Source organism: Idiotropiscis lumnitzeri, chromosome 17 (assembly GCF_059441095.1).
Source record: "Idiotropiscis lumnitzeri isolate Australia: NSW breed Sydney's pygmy pipehorse chromosome 17, RoL_Ilum_1.0, whole genome shotgun sequence".
NCBI lineage: Eukaryota > Metazoa > Chordata > Actinopteri > Syngnathiformes > Syngnathidae > Idiotropiscis > Idiotropiscis lumnitzeri.
In genome coordinates, this window is record NC_142407.1 from 6579623 (window position 1) to 6606928 (window position 27306).

A 27306-nucleotide genomic window follows, 5' to 3' on the forward strand; every position below is an offset into this window, starting at 1 on the left:
ATATATAACGTGATATTTTTAACAGGCAGTATCAGGGCCCTCTTAGAGGGTGTTCAAACAGGAAGTAAACATAATAGCCCAGTGATTTTTAGTAGAGAACCATCTCACCTGATTATCACATGAAATGGATCGGTTTTCATGGTCAAATGGGCTTTTGGAAATAAATGAGACTTTAGTGATACAACAACGAGGCGTTCGATTGTATGATGGCGACGACAGGGTAGAGTTTTCCTTCTTCGCGTGTTACGTTCAATTTTACCCAGAGACAAGATGAATACTACATGAATTGAGCGTCAGATCTGGTGTATTCTTGTTAAATTTTCTCCTTGCACTTTTGTAGGCTAAACTAGATGTTGGGCTTGTGTTGCTGAGCACCCATCGCTTGATTTGGAGGGACGGTAAAAATCATGTAAGGCTTTGTCTTTGAATAAGTAATGTAATAACATAGGGACGTATTTTCTCTGTCGCGATGGGACTTGTGAATGTTATTATTTTTCACAGGACTGCTGTATATCAATGCCATTGTCACAAATTCTATTTTTTGAGGAGCAGGCTGCAGGAATAGGAAAGAGGTGAGTAGAGTACACTTTAAGTATAATGGTGTTTTGCTTTGAAGTATAAGTGGCAGTGTTGTTAAATAGCATTGTAACTAATACTTAGCTCTATGTTTTGTTCTCATGTGTTGCAGTGCAAAAATTGTTATACACTTGCATCCAACTCCTGCCAACAAGGAGCAAGGTCCCTACCAAAACAGCAAGTTTTCCTTCATCAAACTGTCTTTTAAAGAACATGGCCAAATTGAGGTAAATTCCAAACCGAGCTGTCGCTTTAAAATGACCCTGGATGGTCACTAAGGCGAGCAAAACATTTACTTGTTTAATTCCACACTTTGAGGGCGTACAGGCACGCCAACTATTGGTGTACAAACACATAAGCAGTCAGTTTTCCATAATATGTCCCCTTTATGGTGCTTTATTGATCTTCAGTTTTTTAGGAGGCTTAATGAGGAGATGATTCAGAAGAGATGGGAGAACACCCCGGCTTCCCAACCCATTCCAACAGGAGTAGGCTCACAGGTTTGAACACCCCCTCTTGTGACTCCACTCTCTAACTCATTGACTGCCATTGACAGCTAAAGACGTCAAAGATCCATTTTATTTTATTTTTTTTACTCAGCTGGTTGTGAATGAGCTAATATGTCCCACAGGATGGCAGTGTTGCTTCTATTACATATGTCAACTCTGCAGAGTGTTGGAACCAGTCCCCTTCTTCACACATATACCATATTTTCCGGACTATAAGGCGCACCAGTATATAAGCCACAGCAACTTTTTTTTGGGGGGGGGGGGGGGGGGGATAACAAAAACGACATACAAGCCGCAGTTTTCTATGCTGAAAAAAAACTGTTGTTTACTGCGTGTACAGAACTATTTTGTACTGTGAATGCACGTAAAGGTACATAAACAGACTGTTAAAACTTTTCACACGGCAACAACTTTGCTTATTAATACAGAACAGACCAAAGAGAAAAAGTCGAGATTTATTTTGCGTATTCGCCCCTATCGGTGAAAGAAAAATCCACAGAAAAGCCGCACCGTTGTATTAGCCGCGTGGTTCAAAAGCTAGGAGAAAAGTAGCGGCTTATAGTCCGGAAAATACGGTACCTACTTGGTTAAAATGAAAATTGCTTGTGGTCATCACTGATCACCATTTCTTTTTCATGCTCTTTGGTAAATATCAACACATTCACACTCCCAATGTAACTAACAATCATGCAACCTGTTACTTAACAGTATTGATTCTGTGAAACGATTACCACAAAGTTTATCGACACACGTTTGGCCAACCGCTGATTACAATTTGTTGCCTGCTCTCTTGTTTCCTTGACTCTGAAAATGTTAAAAAAATTTTCTCCCTTTCCTTTCTATTGTGGTCTTGCAGGCAGGAAGGACACGCGCGGTCGGTATTGTTGGCATTGAGCGCAAGATAGAGGAAAGGAGGAAAGAAACGGACAAAAACATCTCAGAGGTGTTTTGAAATAAGTTGGATGACAATGTTAAAGTGCAATGTTATGGCTAAAGTTGCCAAAAAATGCATTTACAATGAAGTCATGTTTAATTCTTTTAATCTAAATGTTTAATTGAATTGGGGTAAATTTGTGCTTGTTATGCATCCATTCTGTTTCTTTTTTTAGGCCTTTGAGGATCTCAGTAAGCTGATGGTAAAGGTAAACAATATTTGTATCTTGCGCCAATATAAACAATAACTTTTTTTGTGTAATTGGTTACTTTTTTGTGGGGTGTGGGGGGGCATGCATTGCTACTCCATTTGTTGCTGGTCTTTACCAAGTGTTTGCCATCTCTGTCAAACAGGCCAAAGAGATGGTAGAGCTGTCCAAGTCTATAGCGAGCAAGATAAAAGACAAGCAAGGGGACATAACAGAAGATGAGGTGATAACTGCAGCTATTCAAGTTGATCGCTTGCACATATGACACACGCATGATTGCATGTTATTTCTACTTTAAAGACCATCCGCTTTAAGTCCTACCTGCTGAGCATGGGTATCGCTGACCCCGTCACCAGGGAAACACATGGCTCCGGCACACATTACCACATGCAGCTGGCTAAACAACTGGGAGATATGCTTCAAGCCCCTCTGGAGGTAAGCATGAGATACCACTCACTAAGGTTGCCATCTTGAATCCTCACTCAGTTTATCACACAACCCTTTTCCGCTATTTGCTACGTTGTCAGGAACGCGGAGGCATGATGGCGTTGTCCGAGGTGTACTGTCTGGTCAACAGGGCTCGAGGCATGGAGGTAATCCTGTCATCAAAACAAGCAGAACTAAAGCCGAAAGGATTTTGCTGAGAACATAAAGAATCAGAGATTGTTTTATCCTCTTTTGTCAGCTTTTATCCCCAGAAGATTTATTAAATGCATGCAAGATGTTTGAGTCCTTAAAGCTCCCACTGAGGTGAGTTGTATTTTATTTATTTATGGATTTATTTTGGAATTCCTACCACACTTGCTACATAAGCTGGGAAACTACATAACCATGCAGCACTTGGTTGAACTGCCTTTTCTCAAAAAGTTTGTTCCACCCTTCCAGTTCTCCCAAAGCGGCATCTGAGCACGCTACCTGCACAAAGCAGTACGCCACCTAACCAATGATACACATTTGTAATGTTAGTACCAGGTTTATACATGTGGAGCATTCCTTAACTTCTATTACTCAATCCGAACACACTAATATTACTATTCCTCATTTTTGCTGCATTTAATCCTGGCCAACTATTTATATTCATAGGTGCAAGTTAAGTGATGTTTTTTTTCTATATAAAAAATGTTTTCGGTTGTCAGAAAGAGAACCACTGTCCTCTGTTTGAATTGGAATGATAGAAGCCAGCTGTTACATCATGTGCACATGTTAATATTAAAGCCAAGGCGCTACTGACAAGCAAACTGACTGCATGCCGATCAACATAACTTTTATTAGGACTCAAAGAGGGAGGAGCAAAGAGAGGACTGTATGCATTACAATTCAAAGTATTAAAATCACAAAAGTCATTTTGTCTTCATGTGGTTTACACATTATGCTTCACATTTCATATAAAAGCCCAACCAAAGACCATGGTGCATTTTAAGTACTCATGATAGAAGGCTGAAAATAAAGTTTTAATGTGTAATGTATGCAAAAGTACTGTTGTATCAAAATGAGTTATTCTCCCTCAGAAATTAGAAGGGTTACAATACGTATTCTAAATACAATCCAATTCCTCTTTTGCTGAGACGTAACATTTAAACAGCCTTTGTAACATTTGTTGGTTTGGTCACAGACTCTCCCAAAAAGTGTTTAGCTTTTTTTTCCATTTAAATTGCATTATTATGCACTAAACAGTTAAAGTTATCTTGCCTGGCTGGCAGATCAACACCTCTAAACCTCTGATCGCCCCTGATTGACCTATACACAGAACCAGCCAGGCTTTTCCTGTCAGGCTTCCTGTTTTTGAACGTGTGGAACACTTCCTGGGATTTTTGCACCAAACTTGACCTATTATTTTGACATACTAGTCATTTACTTCAATGACAAAAGATGAAAAATGGAATGACAGATGATTCGTGAATCATTATAACATCAAACGCACTTTTGCTTTGTGCAGGCTGCGTGTATTTGATAGTGGCGTGATGGTGGTCCAGCTGCAGTCTCACAGCGAAGAGGAAATGATTGCCTCAGCGCTGGATCATGTGAGCTCCACTGTTTGAACACTCCTTCCAGATATTCTGTAACATATTGGGAAATAAGACTAAGATTTTTAAACGGCACATTTTATGTTTTTACTTTTCTTGAATATGATCCTTTCTTAAATATTTGTATGTCTTAACAGGTGACAGATAAAGGGTCCTTAACAGCAGAGGAATTTGCTAAACTGTTGGGTCTTTCTGTACTTCTCTCTAAGGAGCGGTAAGTGTCTAAAATGAAGCTGAGTGCACTGGAAACTTCCGCTGTTTTGGGCGGCCGCCTGCCTTGACCAGTTTGGTTGAGATAGAGAAGAGAAACAGTCGGTAGAGAGTGCGATCTTTAAGGAATTGCCGGAGGGGTAAGGGAGGCGGTGGTGATTTAGCAGTATGCTACTAGTGTGCTAATAAATTAGTGGTAGCAAATGTGCGGCATTGGAAGCGGAGGAATCTGCTACGAGGAGGTGGAAATCTAGTTTTGTCACATACAGTTGCAGTATCATGTTCATCATCCTCACGGACACAAAAATCTTGAGGGGAAAAAAAAAGTTTTGTGAGCATTAAAAAATAACTTGTTTTTTGTCTTTGTGTCACTTATTCCAAACAACAAGTTTTAAGCGAAGAAAAAACATGTAATGAGAAGGAGACATAGACAGTTCGGACCAGTAACTGGAGTTGACCGCTAATGTTAGCGAGCTGTTAACGCGTGAGTTAGCTACTATTATGTCTGTTCCTTTACAGCACAGGTGTCAAACTCAAGGCCCGGGGGCCAGTTCTGGCTCATGACCTCATTTTATGTGGCCCGCAAAGGGCAAATCATGTGCGTCAATTTCCTGTTTCTAACACGTTTTCTTCACTTTTAACAACATTGAGATTTGAGATATGGCCATTTAATTGTTACCAATCCTCTCCTTTTAAAATAAATTGAAACGTTGAACAAACGATTACTTAGTGGCTTTTGATTTCAAAACTGGCTTTCCATCAATTTGTTGTGTGCATGTGATAACGTAATTTATTCAAATAGGTTCACAAACATAACGGCCTTCTGGGGGAAACCATAACTACGATGTGGCCTGGCCACAAAAATGAATTTGGCACCCCTGCTTTACAGTATACAGAATTTTGTCAGATGTTCAAATTAAGTATGCCAAAAACAGTCTGACCTTATAAAATATTTCAGCTCAAGCTCCATTATATTCTTTGGGAAAACTTGATTTTGTTTGGTGATTATGTGAGGATATATTGTATAGGAAATTGATGGATGATGCCTTCTTGTTCATTCTATTTTCATTGCAGTTTGCTTCTGGCTGAGAAGATGGGCCACCTTTGTCGCGACGACTCCGTTGAGGGTTTGAGGTTTTACCCAAACCGGTTTTGAATCCATCATGGATTAAATAATCATAAAAATAATACATTTCATTTGGAAGCACCTTGCAGGACACACAAGGACCCTGTGCAAACTAATGTACGGGAGTAAAAACACCAACCAAATAGATATGTATCAGAACTTTCAGCCTGAGTGACTTTTCTCCGTGTATTCTCCGCTTCATATGTTCAGAACTATTTTTCCGTGTTTACCAGTTCCTGTCAAACCAAAGTGTACACAATTGAACTTGCCATAGAATGGTTACTCACACTGTGTCAGAAAGGAATGAGTATGAATAAATGTATAACAAGAATTGTTGTAAATAAATGCCACCTGGCCTCTTTCATAATTGGCGTATTTTCTGCTTTGGGTCACTTTCATTATAAGAGCAGCTAAAATGTCTTTAAATGGTTCTCCAGAGGTAAAATCAAAACTATGCAGGACACACTGATTAGAGTTACCTGCCATGTTAAGTCACGTTAAATTTAATTTAATCATAACAATTTAACTTATATAGCCCTTAATCCAGGGGTGGGCGGATTTATCGATTGGCGGGCCACAATGGGTTCTGAAATTTGACAGAGGGGCCGGACCAGGAGCAGACAGATGGAGTGTTTTGCTCACCTCACCTCGTCTAAGAAAAAAAACATGCATTTAATTTTAAATGAAAGTGAACAAAAGCATTACAACCAAATATTTGTCTTTGACATACCACAGTATTTAGAAAATAAAACAACAAGGTTTATTCATTTTATTTTTTTTCAAGTTTAGTGGGCCAGATTAAAAGGTTTAACGGGCTGCATGTGGCCCCCGGGGCATTGTTTGACCATTAATTTAGAAATTCGACGATATATACAGTGATGCAATAAGAATCGAGCATAAAAACAAACAATAAGAAAATAAAACAATGGTGCACGTGAGTTATGTTTAGCGCCCCCTCGCGACGAAAGCAGCACATGACAACTTCTCCACAGTGAAATAAATGCGCAGTGTTCTCATCAGTCTTACTCGAATTGGAGCGAACACGGCGCAAAGCGGACCAATGTTGCTTAAATGAGTCTGGGGTCGTGAGTACCGAATTTTAATGTACATTTTGTAATGCGTATTTTGGACCGGGCGTCGTTTTGTGTGTTTTCTCATGATTTGTTAACATGAACACGGGATTAACTACAAAAAGGCAACTAACAACGATCGACAAAGTTTTATTGGGAGTGCTCATCGTAACCAAACGAGCGCTTTTTTTTGTTTTTGAATAAATTCCTTTATCGTACTTTACTGCTCAGTTTAGCAACGTTGCGCTGTAGTTGTCATTTTGAGCAAGATTCGTGCGTAAATGTAAGACTGTATATATTTGAAATGTAAAAATGACCCGTTTGCAAACTTGAATGATTTTTTATTTATTTATTTATTCATTTGTTTATTCATTTATTTGTTTAGATATATATTTTTGTCATTGGCAAAGAAAATGACATCAGGTTTTATTTATAAACTAATAAAATGAAAAAAAGACAATAGAGGACCGAGGAACAATTGGGTGCAAAAATCTTGGTGCGGTTGACAATTCCAAAATGCAAACATTTGCTATTAATTTGTCACAAATGTAACTTTTTTGCATGTTTTATCATAAAATTTTCCAAATTAATATTACACGTTATAGGTTTTGTATTAAATTCTTTTTGTGATCTATCTATCTATCTATCTATCTATCTATCTATCTATCTATCTATCTATCTATCTATCTATCTATCTATCTATCTATCTATCTATCTAGCTATCTATCTATCTATATCTCCATCTCTCCATCCATCCATGTATGTACGGTGTCTACTTAGTTCCATAGTGGTGCTGTAAGGTTCTTTTCTCATGAAGAGGAAAACTCCACAATGATGTTTGCTTCCTTCCTGTTACTCAGACTACAAGTATTCTGACATCCGTGAGCATTTTTGTGCTGCATTTTTTTTGGGTGTGATGCTGTGTGATTTTTATGTGCTTGTGATTTTCAAACTCAGCAATGGTAGACGAAGGCGGCAATGAGGTGTAGGGTGAAAAACGCGACATCGGAATGCCACAAGCTTTCTCGTTGGTCTCTCTCTTGCTTGGGCTCATGGGATATGGTATGTGTGACCAATCTGACTCCATCAGTGATTGTCAAAGTGTGGTAACCGCACAATGGTGGATATGCGGGCTTCCTTATGTAGTATATGAAACAATCTGTGAATTAAATGTTGAAACTGCGTAACGTTACAGTGGCTACATCATTTTAAAAGTGTGGTACAGCACATTTGATTAATGCAGTTCAGTTGTATTTAACTAATGAGTACAATGTAACTTCTCTGTGCAATACTTTATTTAAATCATGACAGCAACTAGACCACATCACCATATACAAGAACTGCATCATGATTTGATGAGTGCAGTGTGATGCACTTTACGTTACTCTCATGTGCTTCTACTAAGGTGGGGAAATCAGATATGTGCTTGTCTTACAACTGGTTGAAAGCTTTGTTACTTTTAATTCGTTTTCGACCAGTGCAATACAATCGCTCTTAACACACATGACTGTGTCGCGACATCCTGCTGTTATTGAATTGAAGGCCAAAGTCAAAAGAAACAAAAATTGTTGTTGTATAGTTTCAGAATCAAGTGTTTTTTTCTTTCTTTCTTAGAATGGTACAAAAGTAAATTCATAATCATTACTATGTTCAAACATTTGTAATTAAAAGTGAATTCAGTTGTGAGATTGTGAGAATAAAGTCACAAGGAAAACGTTTGAAATATTAAGAAGAAAAAAGTTGTGATACAGAAAATAGAAATTACCAGAACAAAGTTATAATCATGCAAGGATTAGTGAATAAAGTTATTTTAATAGGAATGTTAATAATAACTTTGACTTGTGCAGTGCCTGTCAAATGGCCCATGGGCACTCAAAGGGAATTTATGAAGTAAAGGAATACAGTTGTACTTTTTTTCCCCCCAAAAAAATGTTGGCATATGAGAATCAAGTTGTAGTTATAGACACACTTTCATAGTGTAATAAAATATAAATATAACAGCTTATGTGTCAGAACAGTGCACTGCATCATACTCAGATGTGTTTCTAATGTTTTGCCTCTCTCATTTTGTTGACTAAACTATTCGTAGCACCTCTCACGGGCTTGTCATTTCTATGCTCCATGATCAAGCTTTGGCAGGGCTCAACATCTGGCCCTCCTTCCACATCGCCCTTAGCAACGCCAGTGTATTCGTGGACTTCAGCACGAAAACCAACAGCAGCCTCATCCGCCATCTGAGCCTCTCTCTAATTGATATGGACACCAACGCCACCCTGCTGACCAGGACTCTGCCCAACAACCAGTCTGCCGGTAGGGTGGAGTTCATCTGCTCCTGTTTCCTGTATGCTGGAACTTTCCGCTTCCTATTGAGGGAGCGAAGCACCACGGAGGAGTCAGACTCAAACAGGACGGAGCGTTCGGAGAGTACCGCATGGTGGTGGAGTTCGGAACTGCAGGTGCAATGGCCCACATTTCACATTGCAGTTGAGAGGGTCGGAAACCAATCGAGAGCTTTTCAGGCAAGTGCCCACTAATATTCAATGCAGTGTATGGACAAAGTGGGCCAGAATGAATACAATACACTTGTAGAGCTTCTCGTAGACTAATCAATACAACCATATGCCACACTCGGTGGCATTTTCACTGTTGAGACAGAAAATGAGGCGAAAACTGAAATCATTTTATTCACGTTAAGTTGGTTTCGTAACTGTAACGTAAGGTGACTGCCGAGGGCTTCAGTTTAAGCGGCATTGCAAGCATGACTTGTCCCTAAGCAGTATTGTCAAAGCCAAATGTTACCAATTTGATGTATTTTTAGGAGAGATTTGAGAGATTTGATTCTTTTACCCATCGGGTCATCAATAATGCAAGTATTTTGAGTCCTGAAAGTGGTCACGACGTCCTTAACATGTTTTCGCGTTTTATTTCAATAAATCATTCTATAATCTAGTCAGAGCCACCCTGGGGTTCAATTTCTTTGCACTTCCTCTCTCCAGCTCGGAATATCCACCAATGAACACTTTCAGCCATGCTCCAACATCATTGACCCTGCTTTGCTACTAGAAGTCAGCTACGTGGAGTACAACCAAATTGGCCGAAAAGGCATCAACAAGGTGCAAGCCCGCACGCAACACCCAATCCAACCGCTCCGTTCCCAGATGATCAAGCTTCCCTGTGCCTTCCCTTTCACGGAGAAGGACTTCATACAAGTGTCTCTTCGCTCGCCTCATTCAACACAGGAGGTCAAAAGCTCCAGTCCTCTCTATCTCTCTCACATCTTCTCCTATAAGCTGATCGTGGAAAACGCCAACACCTTTAGGAGTGGGTGTGAAAGGACTGTGACTGTGAAGCTAGTAGCGCCACCTTGCGCTCACATTGATGGGAAAGTACTCTTGTATAAGGACAGCGTTGTTGGAAGAGGGGTCGCCATCTCCTCTGGGATGGGAGCAGGCGGAACAACAGCGATGGGCTTTGGGAAAGAGGAGCCATCCTCTCCTTCGTTGGCTTTTAACTGGCTCACTCAGGGAGAGAACGAGACGGAATTCAATTGCTCACTTTTTTCCCCGGGAAGGAATAAGTACTGCTTCCGATTTGTGTTTAACTACAGCCGCTCGCCTAGTCCGGCTCAGACCTGCCTGGTAGTGCACAGGAGCGAAGGTGAGCATGGTGGCAACTGCATTACTTTGTTATATAATTTATGTTCAGCATGTTGTTATGGATGACTGAAAGAGCCTTTAAATAATGACTTCAATGTGTATTATAATTAGAAATAATTACCCTACATTAAAACGTCAAATGCCAATTAACTTTATGTAAAAAATCCCCAATATTATTTCACTATTTAATGTGTTCATTTCATCTTCCTGTGTTGTGTAGTGGGACAATACATGACCAAATTAAATAAATGTGCACCTCATTTAATTATTTAAATGTGATATTAATTAACTAAACTGGAATCAAATATGGGTGGCATTTTTTTTTTTGGTTTCCTCCCACATTCCAAAGACATGCATAGTAGATTAATGCAACACTCCAAATTGGCCCTAAGTGTGAGCGTGGGTGGTTGTTGGTCTTTGTGTGTCCTGCGACTGGCTGGCAACCAGTTCAGGGTGTACCTCGCCTACTGCTCGAAGACAGCTAGGGTAGGCTCCAGCACCCCGTGACCTTTGTCATGGGAGTAAGTGAATTGAATAATTACTCTATGTCAGTAATGTAGATAATTTCCTATGCAATTAATGACTTTTGAATTAAATAAAGAAATAGACCATTAAATACTAAGATGAATGTGTCATTCATGAACTGAAATGCCAATTCATTTCATGTTAAAATGTTATTTTTTTACTATTCAATTTATGATTTCATGGCGAAATGAATTAAAAATAAACTCAATTATGTCATTCATCATAAATGGAATCAAATGCACAAAAGACAAATAAAACACGACAATTAATTGTAACCGAAATTAAATACAGAAATTTCACATCAATTAATTTTATGTAAAAACGAATATTTCCCTAATCAATTTATACTTTCATAATTGATTAAATACACACAAAATTAAATAATTATTTGAACGTGTCATTAATAAATTCAAATTGGGATTAAATACATAAGTGTCCTGTCATTAAACACAAATGTGTTTTATACATAAACCATCTCAAAATATCTCACATTTTATTGTGTATGTTTTGGTCATCCTTTGTTGGCAAGAATCTTGGGGTCCCTGGAAACAGTGGAGTATGTGCAGTGTGAGCTGTGGAGAGGGAGTTAGGGAACGCGTGCGGGAGTGTTTGCTGCCCTCTGGTGGGCAAGGGAAGCAGTGCACTGGAATGGTGAAGGAACAGTCCCTCTGTTCCCTGGAAGACTGTGCAGGTAAGTCACTCATCCTAATGTGTTGCCCTACCTTGATAATCTAAAAATTCTAGCGAATATACATAATACAATATTCAAGGAGTAATTGCTGATATATGTTTTTAATCAGAGCCGAAGACACGAATCTAAACAAACAAATGTACAAAATCAGATGTTGCTCCACATTACTTTAACTAGCACAATAATACATATAATCTTTATAGATCATCATAAAGCCACATGAAAATAGTCTTGAATGAACTTTATTAACACTTAACAGTACAAGTTCGAAGTTTGAGTGATTGTAGGCTGAAATGTGGACAGTTTTTAGGGAAACAGTTCATTTTCGTTGTCTATAAGGTAAACCTCGATTTAATGTGATACCAGAGTGTTTTGTCTCCTCTCTATGTGAGTCATGCTTCTTGTAAATTTTGAAAACTTTACTCACTTTCTGTGTTGTGAGTTCTGTTAGATATTTCCCGACCGATATGGACAGTATTTTTTTAGGCCGATTCCGATATTTGGGAGAATAAAATTCAGATTAATCAGCCGCTTCATTGTGAATAATAATCTAACTTATTTTTAGTCATTTCCTGCTTACATAAATAATTATGAATTGCAGTCAGAGCATTTGACTTTCATACAGAGAAAAATCTGTGATATTTGAGCCTGGCAATATTTGAATGTCCGTAGCTTTGTCTTATGTTCTAATGTGTAAAATGGCAAAAATGTGCACAAAATCAGCCAATTTTTGCTGATGTGAACGATTAATCTGTCTGGTTATGATGAATTGGTGAAACTGAGTTGTAGTAAAAGCATTTCTGATTTAATTTGAAGTCCTGTTTGCATTTCTTCCCCCAGCTTTTCTAGCTCCTTCTCCATCTCTTCCTCCCATGCTGGCTGGAGTTGGCCCCTTAGGTGGCAACATGGTAGTGATTGCCGGCATTTCCCTCTGCCTTGCCGTTATTCTGGCCTCCGTGATTATTACCGTGTGGAGGAAGTTCTGCCACACCCCTCAGTGCAGCTCCGTCCGCAGAGGCTCCATGCATTCCCCCGGCGGGCGGAAACTCTCCGACGAGGCCTCCATTTGCGTCAACAGCCTTCAGAGGCCAAGCCTGGTTGCCGTTGGTTCGACCCAGATCCACAGTTCTTCCCTGGGCGGTCCGCCTCTTCCTCAGACAATGATGTTGCCTCTCTCACAGGATCCGGAGAGGCTCTCTCCCACTGGTCAGAAGGTCCTGCCTCCTCTTTTTGGGTGTGTATTTGAATCAGGTTTAAAAATGCACTCTAAAATTGCTGAATCAAAATTATCCTGGTTTGGCTGAAATAGCCGACCCAGCGCTGGGTCCAAAAGGGACCAAACCAATGCTGGGTTATTTATACCCAGCACAATGGATTGAGGACTTTATTATCCAACGAGGGTTAAAAACCTCCCATACTGATGAGTTAAAGCCACAAAACAGCTATCAGAATAGCTGCGGTTAAAAATCATACAAATTTTCTTAGGACAAGAAGCAGCATCTTTTCCCCTTCCTTAGAATGTCACATGAAATTTACTTTGTCGTCAGCACACAATAAATCTGCCGAAAATGTCAACCGGCTTTAGCCTCTCAGCCCACCCAAATCCAATCTGCTGGGTGAAAGGAATTAACCCAACATTGGGTCAAAGTATCTGCTCAAAATCCACAGCTACCCAGCGATAATCGTCAATCATCAACTAGTGTTCCAAATCACTTTTTTGTTTTTACTTACACAAGCAACTGTTATTTTAGTGTACAGTACAACATGTTATGTGTCCACTAGGTACCGCTTAGCTCAACAGCAGTTAAAAGAAATGAAGAAAAAGGGCCTAAAGGAAGCTACGCAGCTCTACCACGTCTCCTCAAGCCCGGTTCACGATACTTCGATAGAGGCCATAACTTCACCAATCGATCCCCACATTCCTTCCATCGCATCATCCTTTTCTGAGCCGGCGTCGCAGACTTCCAGGATGACGCCGGACCAACTGTGTCCCGGAGTGGACCTCGTCTTGAGTCCCCAAGTAGCTGCTCATGCAAGTGGGGGCAGCTCCAAGAGGCGAGACCGCACAGCCGATTGGGTGGAGATGGTGGAGAGGAGTGGCATAGCAGACAGACAGACGAGAAACACATATCACAAGAATCCAAATTTCCGTAGGACCTCCAGTTTTACGGAGACAAAACCTCAGCTTTCATCTGCAGGACACTACAGAGAGAGGAGCATGACTCAGGTAAACGCCACAGATTAGAATACCTGTCTGGTTTTACTTAATTGCTCCTAAAATGATTATTTAATTACTAAAAATATTATATCAATGTTTATCTTTGTGTCAATGATGTATAATGCACTTTCACCGGATTACAGAAGGTCCAATTAACCTGTGTACCGACGTGACGTGTAGCGATCATACAGACAGAATAATTTGTGTGTCAATTTGTGTGTAAATTGATACAACATAGTCATTATATTCACAGTTCGCAACTATTCATAGTTTTTTTTTTCGGGGGGTGGGGGGGACCTCCTCTCCTTTATTCGTGGAAGAAAAAAATAATCACAGCCCCAAAGCAATGAAAGTAACACTTTGCCGCCATCTGGTGGCATATTGGTGCAAAGGCACTTTATTGAAGTAATTAGAGGAACTTTATGTCGACAAATGGAGTGATTTGCTGCCATCTTGGTGCCTAAGAACTATGTTGAAGTGAGTTGAGGTGTTCAATTTCGATAAAAGTGAGGCTTTGTTGCCATCTTGTGTCATTGTAGGCAATTATAGATCTTTTTGGGTGTGCGTCAAGTACAACTGTTTTTTGGTGTGCCATGAGATATTTGGAATGTAAAGTATTAGCCTTGGCTCAACAATATTTTTTTCCTGTTCAGATGGGGTCTCGGACCCTTCCTGAAGGAAATTCGTGGACCAAAGACAGAAGAGAGCGGTCTCCATTTAGCGCCTACGCCATTCCAGAGCATGATACCCCAAAGTGGACCCATTATCGAGCTCAGAGGAATCCCTCGACACAGAATTCCTTTCCTTCTCATGGTCAAGTGAACCACATCGGAACCAGCACTTTGCTGAATCATGTGGAACAGTGTGGCGCTGGTGAGAGAAAGGTGAATTGCGAGGTGGGAAGCAGAGCTCACGAGGGAATCTCAGGAATCGGCGGTCCGCTCACGAGTCCTGACTGTCAGTACGGAGCGAACCTGAGTGTGGAACGGGCCGAACAGAACTGGAACCGCCGCGGTCCATCGCCTATCCAGCGGAACATGCTGGCTCGGAAACTAAAGGAGGCTCAGTCTTCCTCGAGCGTCAGAGGACGTCAGCGCAGCTCCACCTTCAGTGTGTCGCTATCTGAAAACAGGAAAGAACATGGCCGCCCACGTCCTGGTTCTGGATGCTATGTCAGCACTGAAAACTGTGTTTACACTCAGAGAGAAGCAGAGCAACAGATCCTGGACCTTCCGCTAGAATACGAGAAATAGATCATGAATAGGAATCGTCTCCAATCATGTGATTCTCTTATCTCAGGAGAATTTAACAGGATTTTCAAAGTATTAATTTTATCGTTCACAACCTGGTGTTTTACAGATTTTTAAGTAATTGTTTTTTTATGATTTTTTACGATGAACCTCCGCATATTCATGGATTGGCATGTACAAGATTTCTTTTTCAACTTAATATATGTTATTCACTGAGTAACTCACCAAAAGTAATAGTTTGGCATCATCTGGTTGCCAAGGAACAATGTTGAAGTGAGTCCAAGTGTTAAATTTGGGCAAAAATAAGGCTTTGGTGCTAGCTAATGGTATAAAATGGCTCAAAATGTAATAGTAGTCGCCATTATAGTGAGAAAATAGTCAATATTACTGATTGTTTTTTAGTAGTTGAAAAGTATTTTGTTGCAACTAATCATTCTAATGGAAAATGACATAATTTTGCATTCGAGTGTTTGGCCATATTTTGCCAATTTGACATTTGATGACTTTCCTCTGTAATGCCAACCGAAGTTTAAAAAACATTTTTTCCCACTGTTTTCAAGAAAATTGAATTGTTCCACACATGTTCTATAAATGCCACTGAGGCCATGCAATTTGTTTTTATTATGAGTTGCATCACATACACTGATGGGATTGATTGCTTATTTGCAATGATGAAAGAAGATATTGTCCTCTGTTATTTTATAGTGAAAGAGTAATAAAACTGTTGACCGTCCACAATGTTAACGATATATTTGATTTGACTGGTGGATTTAACCTTCGCCGCCGCCACTGCCCATGGCATCCAAGAAAAGCAGAGGGCGCACTTTCATGGTAGTGTGTCGGAGGGAGTACCAAAGGCCCCTCCAAGTGCCCCACACTATGCCGTTATCAAACTGGCCCTTGTACTCCCCTTTGCGGTAGAACTTCCCATTTAAGTTGGCAAAGTGGCATCTATTGGCAGAAAGGGAAAATAACAGTCAGTATTTGTCATTGGAATTAAATCACACTTTCTGAACAATAAAATGATTGATATCATTAGAAACCATAATTTATCAAATGATACCCCGAGTGCGAATGAAGGAAGTTCCATAAATCTCACCTGTTGTACCACCAACCTGCGTTGTTCTCCTGGGCACAGTTGCCTTGAATGTAGCGGTCATTGTCCTGTTCATAAAACACAAATAGTGCACGAGAAAAAATACAATTTAACAGAAACTTGAGCGCTGGACTACTGACCTGATCCCTAGTGCTGAACTGCATGCCACTGAGGCCTGCAGACCACTGCTCCACCATACCCCCTCCACCTGCCAGAGCATCCCCTGCTTTCCCGCTGTACATCCCGTACCGTAACCGGTAGCGATCCTGTTTGTAAATAAAGACATGTAACATGAAACGATGACAGTTACTGTGCACACTGTATGTGAAAAAATGGAATTGCGTTACATACAGCTTCATTAGTGATCTGGAAATTCTCATAGTACGCATGACTTCTCTGTCCCGCCCAGTCCATTAGGTCTATCTTCACCAAATTCTTTCCTTGGGACACAAATAATCAGTGTAAAAACAAAACAAAACACACCCACCCCCGCATGTACACACACACACACACACACATACATACACATATATATATATATATATATATATTATAATTCTGTTTTTGCTTACCATCAGAAAGCAGAGAGTAGATGTGCTCATTTCCTAACCAGAACTCGCCATTCCACATCTTGAAGTCGCCAAAGCCATCCCTGTAATCCACCCAGTCTCTAGGATGGGACACACATATCATCATAACAAGATGATTTCATGTCATTTTCATTCAAATCACACCTGTCAAAGTCAACTTTTCCATTCCGCCTTCTCTGGAACACCGTCCATCCTCCTCCGTCGTCCATGTCGCAGTAGACCAAAACTGGCTCCAGGTGGATTTTGGGCCTGATGCGGTAAAACCCGCTAGTTGGTCTTATTCTGTCAAACAGCTCAGAACAGTCTAGAACCATAACAGAAGCTAATTATTACAAATATCTGGTAGGTGATCACAGAGAGAAAAATAACGATGTGTCAGGTAGACTTGCTGGTTGAAAAGTAACTCAAATCAGTTGGAATTGATAACCCAATGCTGCGTCGAAAAGGGACCAAGCTATTGCTGGGCTATTTATACCGAGGGAATTAGATTGATGATTTAAGGCAACACAATAAACAATTTCCAGACCTGCATATCCACAGCTGAGTTCATAGAATTGTTGATGTATGAATGAACGATAATCAATATTAGTAGAAACAGATGGCCCCACAATCCAATCGTGTTTCTGGCCTCCTGTTGGTGTTTGCGTGCTCCAAGTGATCATGTCATGTGAATGCATTGTACCTCGATCGTGGACAATCAAGCTTCCTGCTGGTGGAAGAGGCTTCATCAGTGTCGTGTTGGAGCTTTCCAACGCTCCGCTGCCGTTGTTGGAGTGGGTCCGAGCAGGTGAAATCGGGCGGAAGAATCTGTGCCTCTGCAAGTGTTCCACCTGCCAAGCTCCGATTAGGAGTTTGTTTTCCAGTCGCTTTATGCTGCGCTTGAGAGCTGCAACATCTGGACTACATCCCTTGTAGACACACACACATGCACACACACAAAAGATTGAAAATCCATCCAGCGATCAATAGGATAAAATAGATCACCCACTGAAAAATGGTTCGATGACGAAGTCTTGGTTGGTAAAACCAGGAAAAACAACACCAGCATTGGGAAGGAATCCCTACAAGTCTAAAATAATTGAAACAATGCACTTATACACAAAAAATGTTGTTTTTGATAATTCATGAGTTGATAAAAACAGTATCTACCTTCATTCTGCAGTGTTTCTTTTGTTGTTTTCAGGCTCTGTGTTCTGCTGTCAGTATTTATTTCAAACTGGGTTGGGTTGGTTCTGCATGGTGCACATTAGAGAAAAGACATTGCCAAAGTCTGGACCCAAGTTTTTTCGTTCTTTTTCCTCTCTATCAAGCATTCCGACTTTCAAGAAGAGAGCTGATGTCATTTCTAATTCCAGGAATACTTTTTAGTTTATGATATTTTTTTTTAGATGAGTCATATTTTCCATGACATTGACAAAACAGCATTATTCTGCTAATGAGACACTGGCGTGGAAAACAGAACTTCAGACCACACTGATATTAAGGGACAGTTTGGAGTAGGCAATTATCCTTGCAAACTCCGCAACGGAATCTCAGAACAAGAAGAGAGAAGCTGATATTTACTGGACAAACAAATAAAATACATATATAGATAAATAAATGATATTGTTATTGACGTACCACATGGGCAGATCAGGCAATAAAAACAAACAAACAAAAGTGAAAAAAAAAAAACAATCAGCCAAATAACAAATAACTGAATAATAAATAAATAAATAAATAAATAATCAACACAGTAAACACATTTATAATAAATAAATAAATACACCTGCCAATGGATAAAACAAATACGCTAAAATTTAAAATTCTAATGAACAGATTTAAAATTATTCTCTGTAAAAATATAACTCATAAAGTAAAAGCTTAAATGATAAATTTGATAATCAGATTAGTTGTTGATTAATTATGGCACCTCAAATTTATCAACAAAGATAAATTACTATAAATTAAGTAAACCAAACTAAAAACGAACAAAACAAGTTCTCTATCCAATAAATGAGTAAATGCATACATCACTATCAACCAAACACTAAGGCACACCTGCAATTAATTGAATGCAATTAGTAAACAAAACCAAAAACATCTGACAATAATTTATGTATAAAAATACTGTGTCTAACAAAAAAATGGGCAAACATTTTGTTCCTTAACATCAGTTGCTGCATGTACAAAGCAATCTCCTATTTTTTTTTGTGCTTTTGTACTGTTATAATGAAAAGCAGATGTGGCAAAGAGGAGGAGAAGGAGGTGGCTTAACTTTTGCAACAGCGAGATGAGGGGGAAAAAAAACATCCAGGAAGTCCCTAACACACGCACACAAAAACGCTTGGTTAGCACAAAAAAAAAGGAGGCGTGAATGAGTAGAATACAAAGCATCCGTTTAACCTTTGAACCTTCTTCCTTTTACTCCACGGCGAGTCACAAGACCGATTCCCGGTGATTCTCCCGAATGTCATTGCCAACGGTAAGCAAGCAGACACTTGAACGTTCCAAGGGGAGAAAACGGGAGGCATTTGCACTCGTGTCCTGCATGGTTTGTGTGACTTTTCTTCCTGCTAATTAACCTCATTAACCACCTCGTTGTGCTCCTTCCACGCGCGCAATTTTGCGCGTTGTTTTCTGCATCCTCGCCGCAAGTATATTTGGAAATATCTTTGCACGCTGCTCTTTGCCTCATCTAGAAACTTCAGGTTCACAGCAACACAACTTTCTTAAAGTCATGACTACGGTCCACTTCAACCCGGGTCCGGATTCATTTGTGAATGGGTGAGGATTAAAATTAAAAACACAAAACACTCGACTTCCTTTGGGGAAAGATTAACTTTTAATGTGCATCAGTGTTTTTTTTTTTTACTGCATGGTTTAATGTTTGAGCAGCTTTATGTGTCACTTATTCTTTTTAACTAAATGTGTGTTTTATGACTTTAAGAAGTGTGGTAATGATGGATGATGCCAAAGTGGAGATTGACAATGGGCGGGATGATGCTGTGGAACCAGACACTATGTACCAGTGAGTAAATGTATTGGATTATCTATCCATCCATTATCCGATCCGCTTATCTTCACGAGGGTCGCGGGCGTGCTGGAGCCTATCCCAGCTATTTTCGGGCAATAGGCGTACACCCTGAACTGGTTGCCAGCCAATCGCAGGGCACACAAAGACGAACAACCATCCGTGTTCAGAAACACCCGGGGGAAATTCAGGGTGTGCAATCAACCTGCTGTCCATGTTTTTGGAATGTGGGAGGAAACCGGAGTACCCGGAGAAAACCCACACAGGCACATGGAGAAGATACAAACTCCACACAGGAAGGCCGGAGCCGGAATCGAACCCCGCACCTCTGAACTGTGAGGCCATCGTGCTAATCAGTCAGATTGTTATATTTATACTTGCAAGTACAGTTTAACCATCAATGTCAAATGCTAAAAATCTATTTCATGTTTTACCAAAATCTTGCTAGCTAGTGGTTTGAATGTCTGCCACACAGTTCTGAGATTCTGGGTTTGACTCTGTTCTGGTCTTCCTGTGTATAGTTTGAGCCCCTGCCATGCTTGAGTGTGGACTCGACCCCCTGTATTGTGATACAAGTCTGAATATTTGACACATCACAGCTACACCAGGGATACTCAATCAGTATTTATACATTGACAATTAAGTAGTTAGTTAGTCAGATACTTTGATCATGCACTTGTATTAGGTTAAAATGTGTTAATTTTCACTTCTTCTTTGAAAATAATAAAATCTTATTTTAACACATTTTACACGTGTGCAATCAATGTACGTGTTCAAATTATGCAAATTCAAAGTGTTTTTTTCTGAGTTTAAAGTGATATAACAATTCAGCACTAAATAATCCTCAGTCTTTCGCACATTACACACTTTCAGCACTTCAACCATATTTACAAACAAATCACTGAAGTCACTTTACATCATTAAGTGCTGTTCAGTTGTATTTAACTTTTAATTCAAGACTTGAATTTAATATTTAACAACTGGTTTGTTTTTAAACACATTTTATTTAACTTTAATGTATAATGCATTTTCATTGGATATTTTTTAAGTAATGTTTTTGTTTTCTTCCTAATATTGTAGTGCAGTACTAATGTTCACCACAATGGACAATTTTAGCCTTCAATGAACATCAAATAGCATTTCTATTTCCAGAGGTCGGGTTCTGTCCATGTGATGTAAACAATGTTATAATTTGTCTGAAATAATGCCTCACATTATTTTTTGTAATAATTTTTTTTTGTAAATGAAATCTTGTTTCCTGCTGCTCCAAGTGACCACGAATACGGATTAAAATGCTAATAAAATATCTTGCGTCTTATTTTCCAGCAATATCAGGAAGAAAATTGCCCCCTTTGTCATGTCTTTTGGATTCCGGTCAGTATCTTTCTGAATTTTAGACTCAATATCATCTCATCTTGAAGTATAACATTCTATATTATACTCACTCAGTGTTTTTGGAGTGGTACTGATCCTTGTTGACATTGTGCTGGTCATCGTGGACATTTCCCTGCCAGCCAGGAGCAGAGAAGTGGGAAATTCTCTCGAGACAGTCTCCCTTATTATCTCCTTCTTCTTCCTGGCTGATGTTCTCCTCAGGGTCTACGTGGAAGGGTAGGTATAATATTGAATACTCCCAGAACATACAAAGTGTGCTTGTGATTATCTGTTAAAGAGGAAGCGATGCAGGAGGAAGTTGGAACGGAAATCAAAAAGGCCTCCAGGAAAAGATGTTTTTGAATGGACATGTTTAATTGCGACATGATCACGCCACGCTTTTGTGTTTGTTTCAGATTCAAAGTTTACTTTAGCTCCAAGCTGAACATCATTGACGCCTGTGTGGTGGTGGTCACGTTGGTGGTCACCATGAGCTACACCTTCACTGATCTTTCTGGAGCCAGCCTCATTCCGAGGTATTCACTTCAATTCAGTAAAAAAGTATTTTCCTGTGGATTTGAACAATCTAAAGATGGGACAAAATTCCGCAATCAGCGCAAATAAACTCAACGGACACTCAATTAGGTGCACCTGCAATCTTGTCAGACCCACGTAAAAGCTTGCAAGTCTCTGTTTTGATTGATGGTAAACATATTTACCATTTTCACATAAAATTGTTTCTAACTTAAACTTTTCTATTTATTAATATGAAGTCATATTAACAGTATCTGTAGTTTTTATGCTTTTAGCTTGTAATTGTTTTTGTTTGTATTATATTTTGGAGATTGTATGTTTACTAAAGGTACCTCTCACAATATCATTTGAAAACCATTTCAATTTTTTCTCATTAGACAGCTAAACAAATCTAAATATTAGAGACATATTGCGGAATGCCAGTGCAGTTCAGAGCATTGTAAAATTTTCTAAAAGTAGATTGAGTCCAATGATCATAATTCAAATGCAAAAAAAAAAGAACATTAGCAAGTCAGTAATTCAATTATCACATGCCATATAAAATATTATGTAGTATAAAAAGTGCAAAAACCTCCATGATAGTTTTACAAAATACAGCTTAATTTGTATCTACTTTACTTTGCTCCCAAAAAAAGAATCATTGCTCACATATTGCATGAAATCCTAAATATTTATTTTTATATCGCTTTTTGTGTTGATCTCATGACTAGATTGTGTGGGTGTGCCTAATGAAGTGTCTGACGCGTTATTTAGAAATTCTCACTGTGGAAATATATTCTGAATAATACTTGAAGTGCTCATGAGACCATGCCGTTCTTTGCAGTAACTCTCGTGGTATTTTCTTAACTCATTCACTTTCAGCTGAATAAAAAAAAAAAGGATTTTTGACGTCTTTAGCCGTCAATGGTAATAAATGAGTCACTCCATTTTTTTTTTTTATTTTTTTTTTTATTATGGTCATTTCCTCCGCAGGGTGGTTTCCTTTCTGCGTTTCTTGAGAATTATCATCCTCGTGAGGCTGTTCAGGCTGGCAGCTCAGAAGAAAGAGCTGGAGAAGGTTACAAGGAGGATGGTAATAGCGCCGGTTGCTGTGTACAAGTAGCGCACGAGCGAGATGTTAGCTCCTGTCCATTCTTCTTAGGTGTCTGAGAACAAGCGGCGCTACCAGAAAGACGGCTTTGACTTGGACCTCACCTATGTCACAGGTAGAAGCAGCATAGAATGATGGAAGCCAGTTGAGATCATGATTTTTTTTTTTTTTCGTTATCTTTCGTCCAGATCGTGTCATTGCCATGTCTTTCCCTTCATCTGGGAAGCAGTCCTTCTATAGGAACCCAATCAAGGTACGCAATTATTGAATTACCAAAAGAGTAGAAAAATATTCAATAACAACCACGTTTTAGTGCCCTTGTTAAGCTATTGATCACTGTGAACTATTGAACTATTTTCTTGTATGCATGTTTTTTTATTAAATCTCCCCATTATTCTCAAAGTAGTTGTCTTGTTTTTGTTTGCTTCCAGGAGGTGGCTCGGTTTCTTGACACTAAACACGAAGGCCATTACAGAGTTTACAACCTTTGCAGTAAGTCACCTTCGCAAAAAAAAAAGATTCAAATAACAAGAACTATTAACTGTCGTTTGTGTAGCATTGAATCTATAAGAATAAAAATGTGCACATTTTTGGTCCATGGTGAGTTTTCAAGGAGTGTACCAACATGCACATATGTCAACTATGAATCAAATGTAACAGCTACACGATTGGAACTTTTTTTTTTTTGGCAGGTGAAAAAGGCTACGACCCCAAGTTTTTTCACTACAGGGTTGAACGGGTGTTCATCGACGACCACAACGTTCCTTCTTTAGAGTGAGTTTCTTACTGACTAATGCACAAATCTAAATGATACATTTGTAGCATATTGTCTCTGTCGCGCGAGAACCAAATGTGGCCAGTTTCACATTTCACTTACTATTGGTTAGTTTCCACATGGGTCTGATATTTTAACCAATTTAGTGACTAATTTTAAGTGTTGAAAATGGCTTGCTGTCTTTGGCAAAACAATAGCAATGGCTCAGAAAATATGAGTTTTTATTTTGGATGTTTTTAGATGAGGCAGAGCCGCCACAAAATGATTAACTTCAGATGCTATGCTCCGCCCACATTAGGTGTTGTATGAAAAAGAGAATGTCAATTTTGTATTGGATTATTATATCAATTATCTGCTTCCGATTGAGGCTTATTCGAATGAAAATGGCGGCTTCAAGTCAAAATGACTGACCTGAATTTTTTGTGCATCCTGTGATAATAGACAAAATGGTAAAATGGATGTTGAGGGCTACTTTTTTCTGTTTTTGAAATGCCTGAAATGTATTAATTTTACCAGGATACATGTAATTGCAAAAAAAAAAAATCATAAAGATTGGTTCCAAGAGAGCCGTAGCACAACCTAATAATATACATTGTGTGTATTCATGAATGTAAAAGATGCTTTCCAAATTTACACTGAAAACCATAGAAGATAATTAACATAAGAATTATAAGTCAGCATCAGTTAAGAAATGCAGGGAAAAGATCGCTGAATAAAGGAGAAGTCAACCCCAAAAAATATTTTGTAATAAATGGTCTGTCTACATGTGGCAATCTGATAAATGTTACATTTGTGTAATATGAGTTAAGCAGGAAAATCCACCTGTTTTTAGGCATCTCGGGGGTGGGGGGGGGCATTTTGTCATTGCTGTCTACTGAAAATGACATCACAGTTGCTCAGGTAACAACCAATCACAGCTCACATGTTTCTGAAGCTGAGCCGTTATTGGTCTTTATCTGAGCACTGAGCAACTCTGATCGTCATTCGACAGCTGTGGCAAAATGGCTGCTCTCTGACATGACTAAAATGGGCGGATTTTACTGCTTAATTCTTATTCCGCAAACACAATATTAAGCAGAATGCCCTGTTTAGACATGTGGACTTGCATAGAACACATTCTTGTGATGAAAATATTTGGATTGACTTCCCCTTTAAGAATGAAATGGTCCACATTTTAAATTAGGGAGGTTTGCGCTTTACTGAATAATGTACTTGTATGTGTGTTTCAGGGACATGCTGAACTACACATCTAGCGTGAGGGAGTGGATGTCAGCTGATCCCAAGAACGTCATCGCTATTCACTGCAAAGGAGGCAAAGGTAATTCCTCTTTTTTGCAAGGCAACCATCTCTTACTGGATGCTGATTTTTACTGTTGTATCAGGTCGTACTGGTACGCTGGTGTGCACGTGGCTTATTGACAGTGACCAGTTTGAGAGAGCGCAGGTAAGGCGGATTTACAAGAGTCGAAATGTCTTCGTCCAGTGACGGTTTTTCATTTCATTTTATGTTTTGCCTAATAGGACAGTTTGGAGTATTTTGGGGAGAGGAGGACGGACAAGAGTCGAAGCTCCAAGTTTCAAGGAGTGGAGACGCCCTCCCAGGTTGGAAGATGCCCGTCGGGCTAAACAGCCTTCAACTTTGTTCCAGAATTTAAGATGTTTCTATTCCATTTTGTGTACATGTACTACAGAGCAGGTACGTGGGCTACTACGAGATCATGAAAACTAAATTCAACAGACGGCTTCCTCCTCCGAAGAGCCTCAAGATCAAGAGCATCCGTATCCACTCCATAGCAGGTCCAACACAACATTCAACACACCCAGCCCACAACATCAACTGCACGATATAATGAAAAATGCCCAATATATTCAGTTTTTTAGATGGAGACTTTTTGAGAAGTATAAATGATGTGGTCGTTCTCGTCATCAGGTGTGGGGAGAGGTAACGGCAGCGACTTGAAGGTGAAGATAATGGTCAGGAAAGAACTTGTTTTTCAGTGTGTGTGTGCCACACAGGAGAACTGCACAGTAAGTCACCTGAAGTGGGATCACTCGCAAGTGGCTGAGAGTCTCACCTGTGGCTATTTGGTTTTTAGCTGTTTCCTGACGTGGGCAGCAATGCAGCAGTCATCAGCCTCCAGAATGGACCTGAGGTTCAAGGAGATGTCAAGGTCATGTTTGAGTCCACCGCTGTGAGTTTTTTTACACTTTGGAACCACTTGTAAACAGTGGCATATTTGTAATATAACAGAACTAGATATTACCTCTTTCAGTGCCAGTTTTTTAAAAAAAAATGTTTGCACACAAGCTATCTCCGACTTTATTAAATTTTTTTTTTTGCTAAGAATTTTTGCTTTTGTGACGTTGAACAGTCCTTTTCTTCGCTAAAATACTAACATCTGTGAAAATGCGCCTTTGCTGGCAAAATAATGTATGCACAAATGTTCACTAGAGTAAAATGTTGCATTTGACAAACTTTATCAACTATTTGCATTTTGCATGCCATTTAGTTGTAGTGGTATCTGGTAGTGTGTGTGTGCTTGCAACATGCCATGCATGCATGTGTGCTTGCATCTACATGATCACGTCTACGTCTAAATTTTAATTATCTCTATCTTTTCTTTCTTCTGTGACACTCTTTACAGTAGATTTTCCGTGACAAACACTCTGATCAATCATACAGTTCTTTGTTTTGCTACATGGTGAACTCACCCAAAAGAGACCCAATTCTGCCATGTTCTGGTCATAGTTAATGTTTTTACTTTCCCAGCTTAATGCGCAAACTAGAGTTAGTAAAGACCTTCCTCTGCCCTGTCCAATGCATGAACGTGGTTGACGGTAGTGATGGGTGAATGAAGCTTCAAATCTGCTTCATGAGCCAGTTGTAGTATTTTTGGACTCCAGTCGATGGCACTCTCTGTTCAACATTGGGCTGAAAGCACACTGACTTGACATTTTTTAAACCATTTATTTAAACCAACAGTTCCCTCTACAGGACCCAAAAATGCAACAAATGGTTCATGAAGCAAATTTGATGCTTCATTTTCCCATCACGAATTTGAATTCCCATTCATGACATTTCATGTCAACGGCACTCATATCCAAAGTTTCAGAAAACAAATATGTAGATGGATAAACTAAGCCAATTTTAGCATAGGTGACCTGCATCCTGAGATGTTTATGGCAAAAAAGTCAGTCAAAATCTGACTTAAGCCATCATTTTAAGAAGTTATGTGACTGGAGTAACTGCGTCAAAACTAAATGTATAGATAATTTATTTTTTCTTTATGTGTCATATTTAAAGACCTCCCAGTTCATTTTTCCAAAACTCCACCTCCTCAGGGTATTCCTAAAGGATATGAAGACGTTCCCTTCTACTTCTGGTTTAATACCTCCTTCATATCAGATAACAAGTATGAACATCCTCACTTCTAGTAAGAATATATCTGATTTATGTTGACTGTAGAAGTGTTTCACTGGCGTCTGATAATGTCTCTGCAGGCTGTTTTTACCCAGAGAAGAACTGGACAATCCCCACAAGCCCAAAATGTGGGACTTGTACAAGGAGGACTTTGGTGTCACCATGTCGTTCTTGGATGTGTAATACTGTTATTGAAATAATAAATCCTCTTTAGCAAAATGGACTATACTAGGGAACTTGTTTTTTCCATTTCAAACGAGCAGTGGCAAAGAAAGTGAACTGTAATTATATAAATCGGGAAAATTACGTTTTTATGGGATTACAAGAACACCTAGATGAGTAAAGACTCACTCATGTTTTGGCAAAAAGGTCAAAATAAATGCAGCTAATACAACATTTGTCACCCTGAATTATCT

General features: G+C 39.4%; 4 protein-coding genes across 9 annotated transcripts; 3 read left to right on the forward strand and 1 right to left on the reverse strand.

Annotated features, from left to right (window-relative positions):
• Nucleotides 1-53: 53 nt before the first annotated feature.
• Nucleotides 54-5954, forward strand: vps36 (vacuolar protein sorting 36 homolog). Its single transcript, XM_088279638.1, has 14 exons — nt 54-220; nt 341-409; nt 502-572; nt 689-803; nt 987-1076; nt 1942-2028; nt 2195-2227; nt 2373-2450; nt 2528-2662; nt 2755-2820; nt 2913-2977; nt 4164-4248; nt 4389-4465; nt 5536-5954. The coding sequence occupies exons 1-14, from the start codon at nt 125-127 to the stop codon at nt 5615-5617; spliced, it is 1149 nt and encodes a 382-aa protein (XP_088135764.1). The 5' UTR covers nt 54-124; the 3' UTR covers nt 5618-5954.
• Nucleotides 5955-6605: 651 nt separating this feature from the next.
• On the forward strand, nt 6606-15215 carry thsd1 (thrombospondin, type I, domain containing 1). Of its 3 annotated transcripts, none has more exons than XM_088279911.1 (9): nt 6606-6672; nt 7518-7538; nt 7615-7719; nt 8788-9176; nt 9654-10314; nt 11368-11529; nt 12370-12763; nt 13312-13756; nt 14401-15215. In XM_088279911.1, exons 3-9 carry the CDS (start codon nt 7668-7670, stop codon nt 14998-15000), a joined length of 2703 nt encoding a protein of 900 aa, XP_088136037.1. In that variant the 5' UTR covers nt 6606-6672; nt 7518-7538; nt 7615-7667; the 3' UTR covers nt 15001-15215. The 3 variants fall into 3 exon arrangements, with proteins under 3 accessions (XP_088136037.1, XP_088136036.1, XP_088136038.1); XM_088279910.1 differs by having other exon boundaries at nt 6624-6672; nt 7438-7538; XM_088279912.1 differs by lacking the exon at nt 7518-7538 and having other exon boundaries at nt 6648-6672.
• A 435-nt stretch (nt 15216-15650) lies between these two features.
• Nucleotides 15651-19020, reverse strand: fgl1b (fibrinogen like 1B). Of its 2 annotated transcripts, none has more exons than XM_088279916.1 (10): nt 18941-19020; nt 17833-17915; nt 17672-17752; nt 17366-17591; nt 16828-16987; nt 16666-16763; nt 16445-16533; nt 16234-16359; nt 16097-16161; nt 15651-15948 (listed from the first exon to the last, which is right to left on the reverse strand). In XM_088279916.1, the coding sequence occupies exons 2-10, from the start codon at nt 17836-17838 to the stop codon at nt 15768-15770; spliced, it is 1032 nt and encodes a 343-aa protein (XP_088136042.1). In that variant the 5' UTR covers nt 17839-17915; nt 18941-19020; the 3' UTR covers nt 15651-15767. The 2 variants fall into 2 exon arrangements, with proteins under 2 accessions (XP_088136042.1, XP_088136043.1); XM_088279917.1 differs by lacking the exon at nt 18941-19020 and adding an exon at nt 18304-18486.
• Nucleotides 18976-27113, forward strand: tpte (transmembrane phosphatase with tensin homology). 3 transcript variants are annotated; one of them, XM_088279914.1, is made up of 19 exons: nt 18976-19216; nt 19365-19449; nt 19613-19693; nt 21023-21070; nt 21146-21307; nt 21487-21606; nt 22577-22676; nt 22746-22809; nt 22883-22947; nt 23126-23186; nt 23387-23468; nt 24699-24787; nt 24852-24913; nt 24991-25071; nt 25161-25266; nt 25400-25497; nt 25566-25661; nt 26812-26882; nt 26971-27113. In XM_088279914.1, exons 2-19 carry the CDS (start codon nt 19403-19405, stop codon nt 27071-27073), a joined length of 1536 nt encoding a protein of 511 aa, XP_088136040.1. In that variant the 5' UTR covers nt 18976-19216; nt 19365-19402; the 3' UTR covers nt 27074-27113. The 3 variants fall into 3 exon arrangements, with proteins under 3 accessions (XP_088136040.1, XP_088136039.1, XP_088136041.1); XM_088279913.1 differs by having other exon boundaries at nt 18977-19147; XM_088279915.1 differs by lacking the exon at nt 19365-19449 and having other exon boundaries at nt 18978-19147.
• The last annotated feature ends 193 nt before the right edge of the window (nt 27114-27306 follow it).

Coding starts and splice junctions, on each gene's coding strand:
- tpte (XM_088279914.1), top strand. CDS start 19,403: ATGACTACGGTCCACTTCAACCCGGGTCCGGATTCATTTGTGAATGG. Junction 19,450..19,612: donor CCGGATTCATTTGTGAATGG/GTGAGGATTAAA, acceptor TATGACTTTAAG/AAGTGTGGTAATGATGGATG. Junction 24,914..24,990: donor ACCAGTTTGAGAGAGCGCAG/GTAAGGCGGATT, acceptor TTTGCCTAATAG/GACAGTTTGGAGTATTTTGG.
- vps36 (XM_088279638.1), top strand. CDS start 125: ATGGATCGGTTTTCATGGTCAAATGGGCTTTTGGAAATAAATGAGACT. Junction 1,077..1,941: donor CAACAGGAGTAGGCTCACAG/GTTTGAACACCC, acceptor GTGGTCTTGCAG/GCAGGAAGGACACGCGCGGT. Junction 2,821..2,912: donor ACAGGGCTCGAGGCATGGAG/GTAATCCTGTCA, acceptor CTCTTTTGTCAG/CTTTTATCCCCAGAAGATTT.
- fgl1b (XM_088279916.1), bottom strand. Junction 16,764..16,827: donor GGAAAAGTTGACTTTGACAG/GTGTGATTTGAA, acceptor GTCCCATCCTAG/AGACTGGGTGGATTACAGGG. Junction 15,949..16,096: donor GCAGGTTGGTGGTACAACAG/GTGAGATTTATG, acceptor TTCTGCCAATAG/ATGCCACTTTGCCAACTTAA.
- thsd1 (XM_088279911.1), top strand. CDS start 7,668: ATGCCACAAGCTTTCTCGTTGGTCTCTCTCTTGCTTGGGCTCATGGGA. Junction 10,315..11,367: donor GGTAGTGCACAGGAGCGAAG/GTGAGCATGGTG, acceptor TTTGTTGGCAAG/AATCTTGGGGTCCCTGGAAA. Junction 11,530..12,369: donor TTCCCTGGAAGACTGTGCAG/GTAAGTCACTCA, acceptor TTCTTCCCCCAG/CTTTTCTAGCTCCTTCTCCA.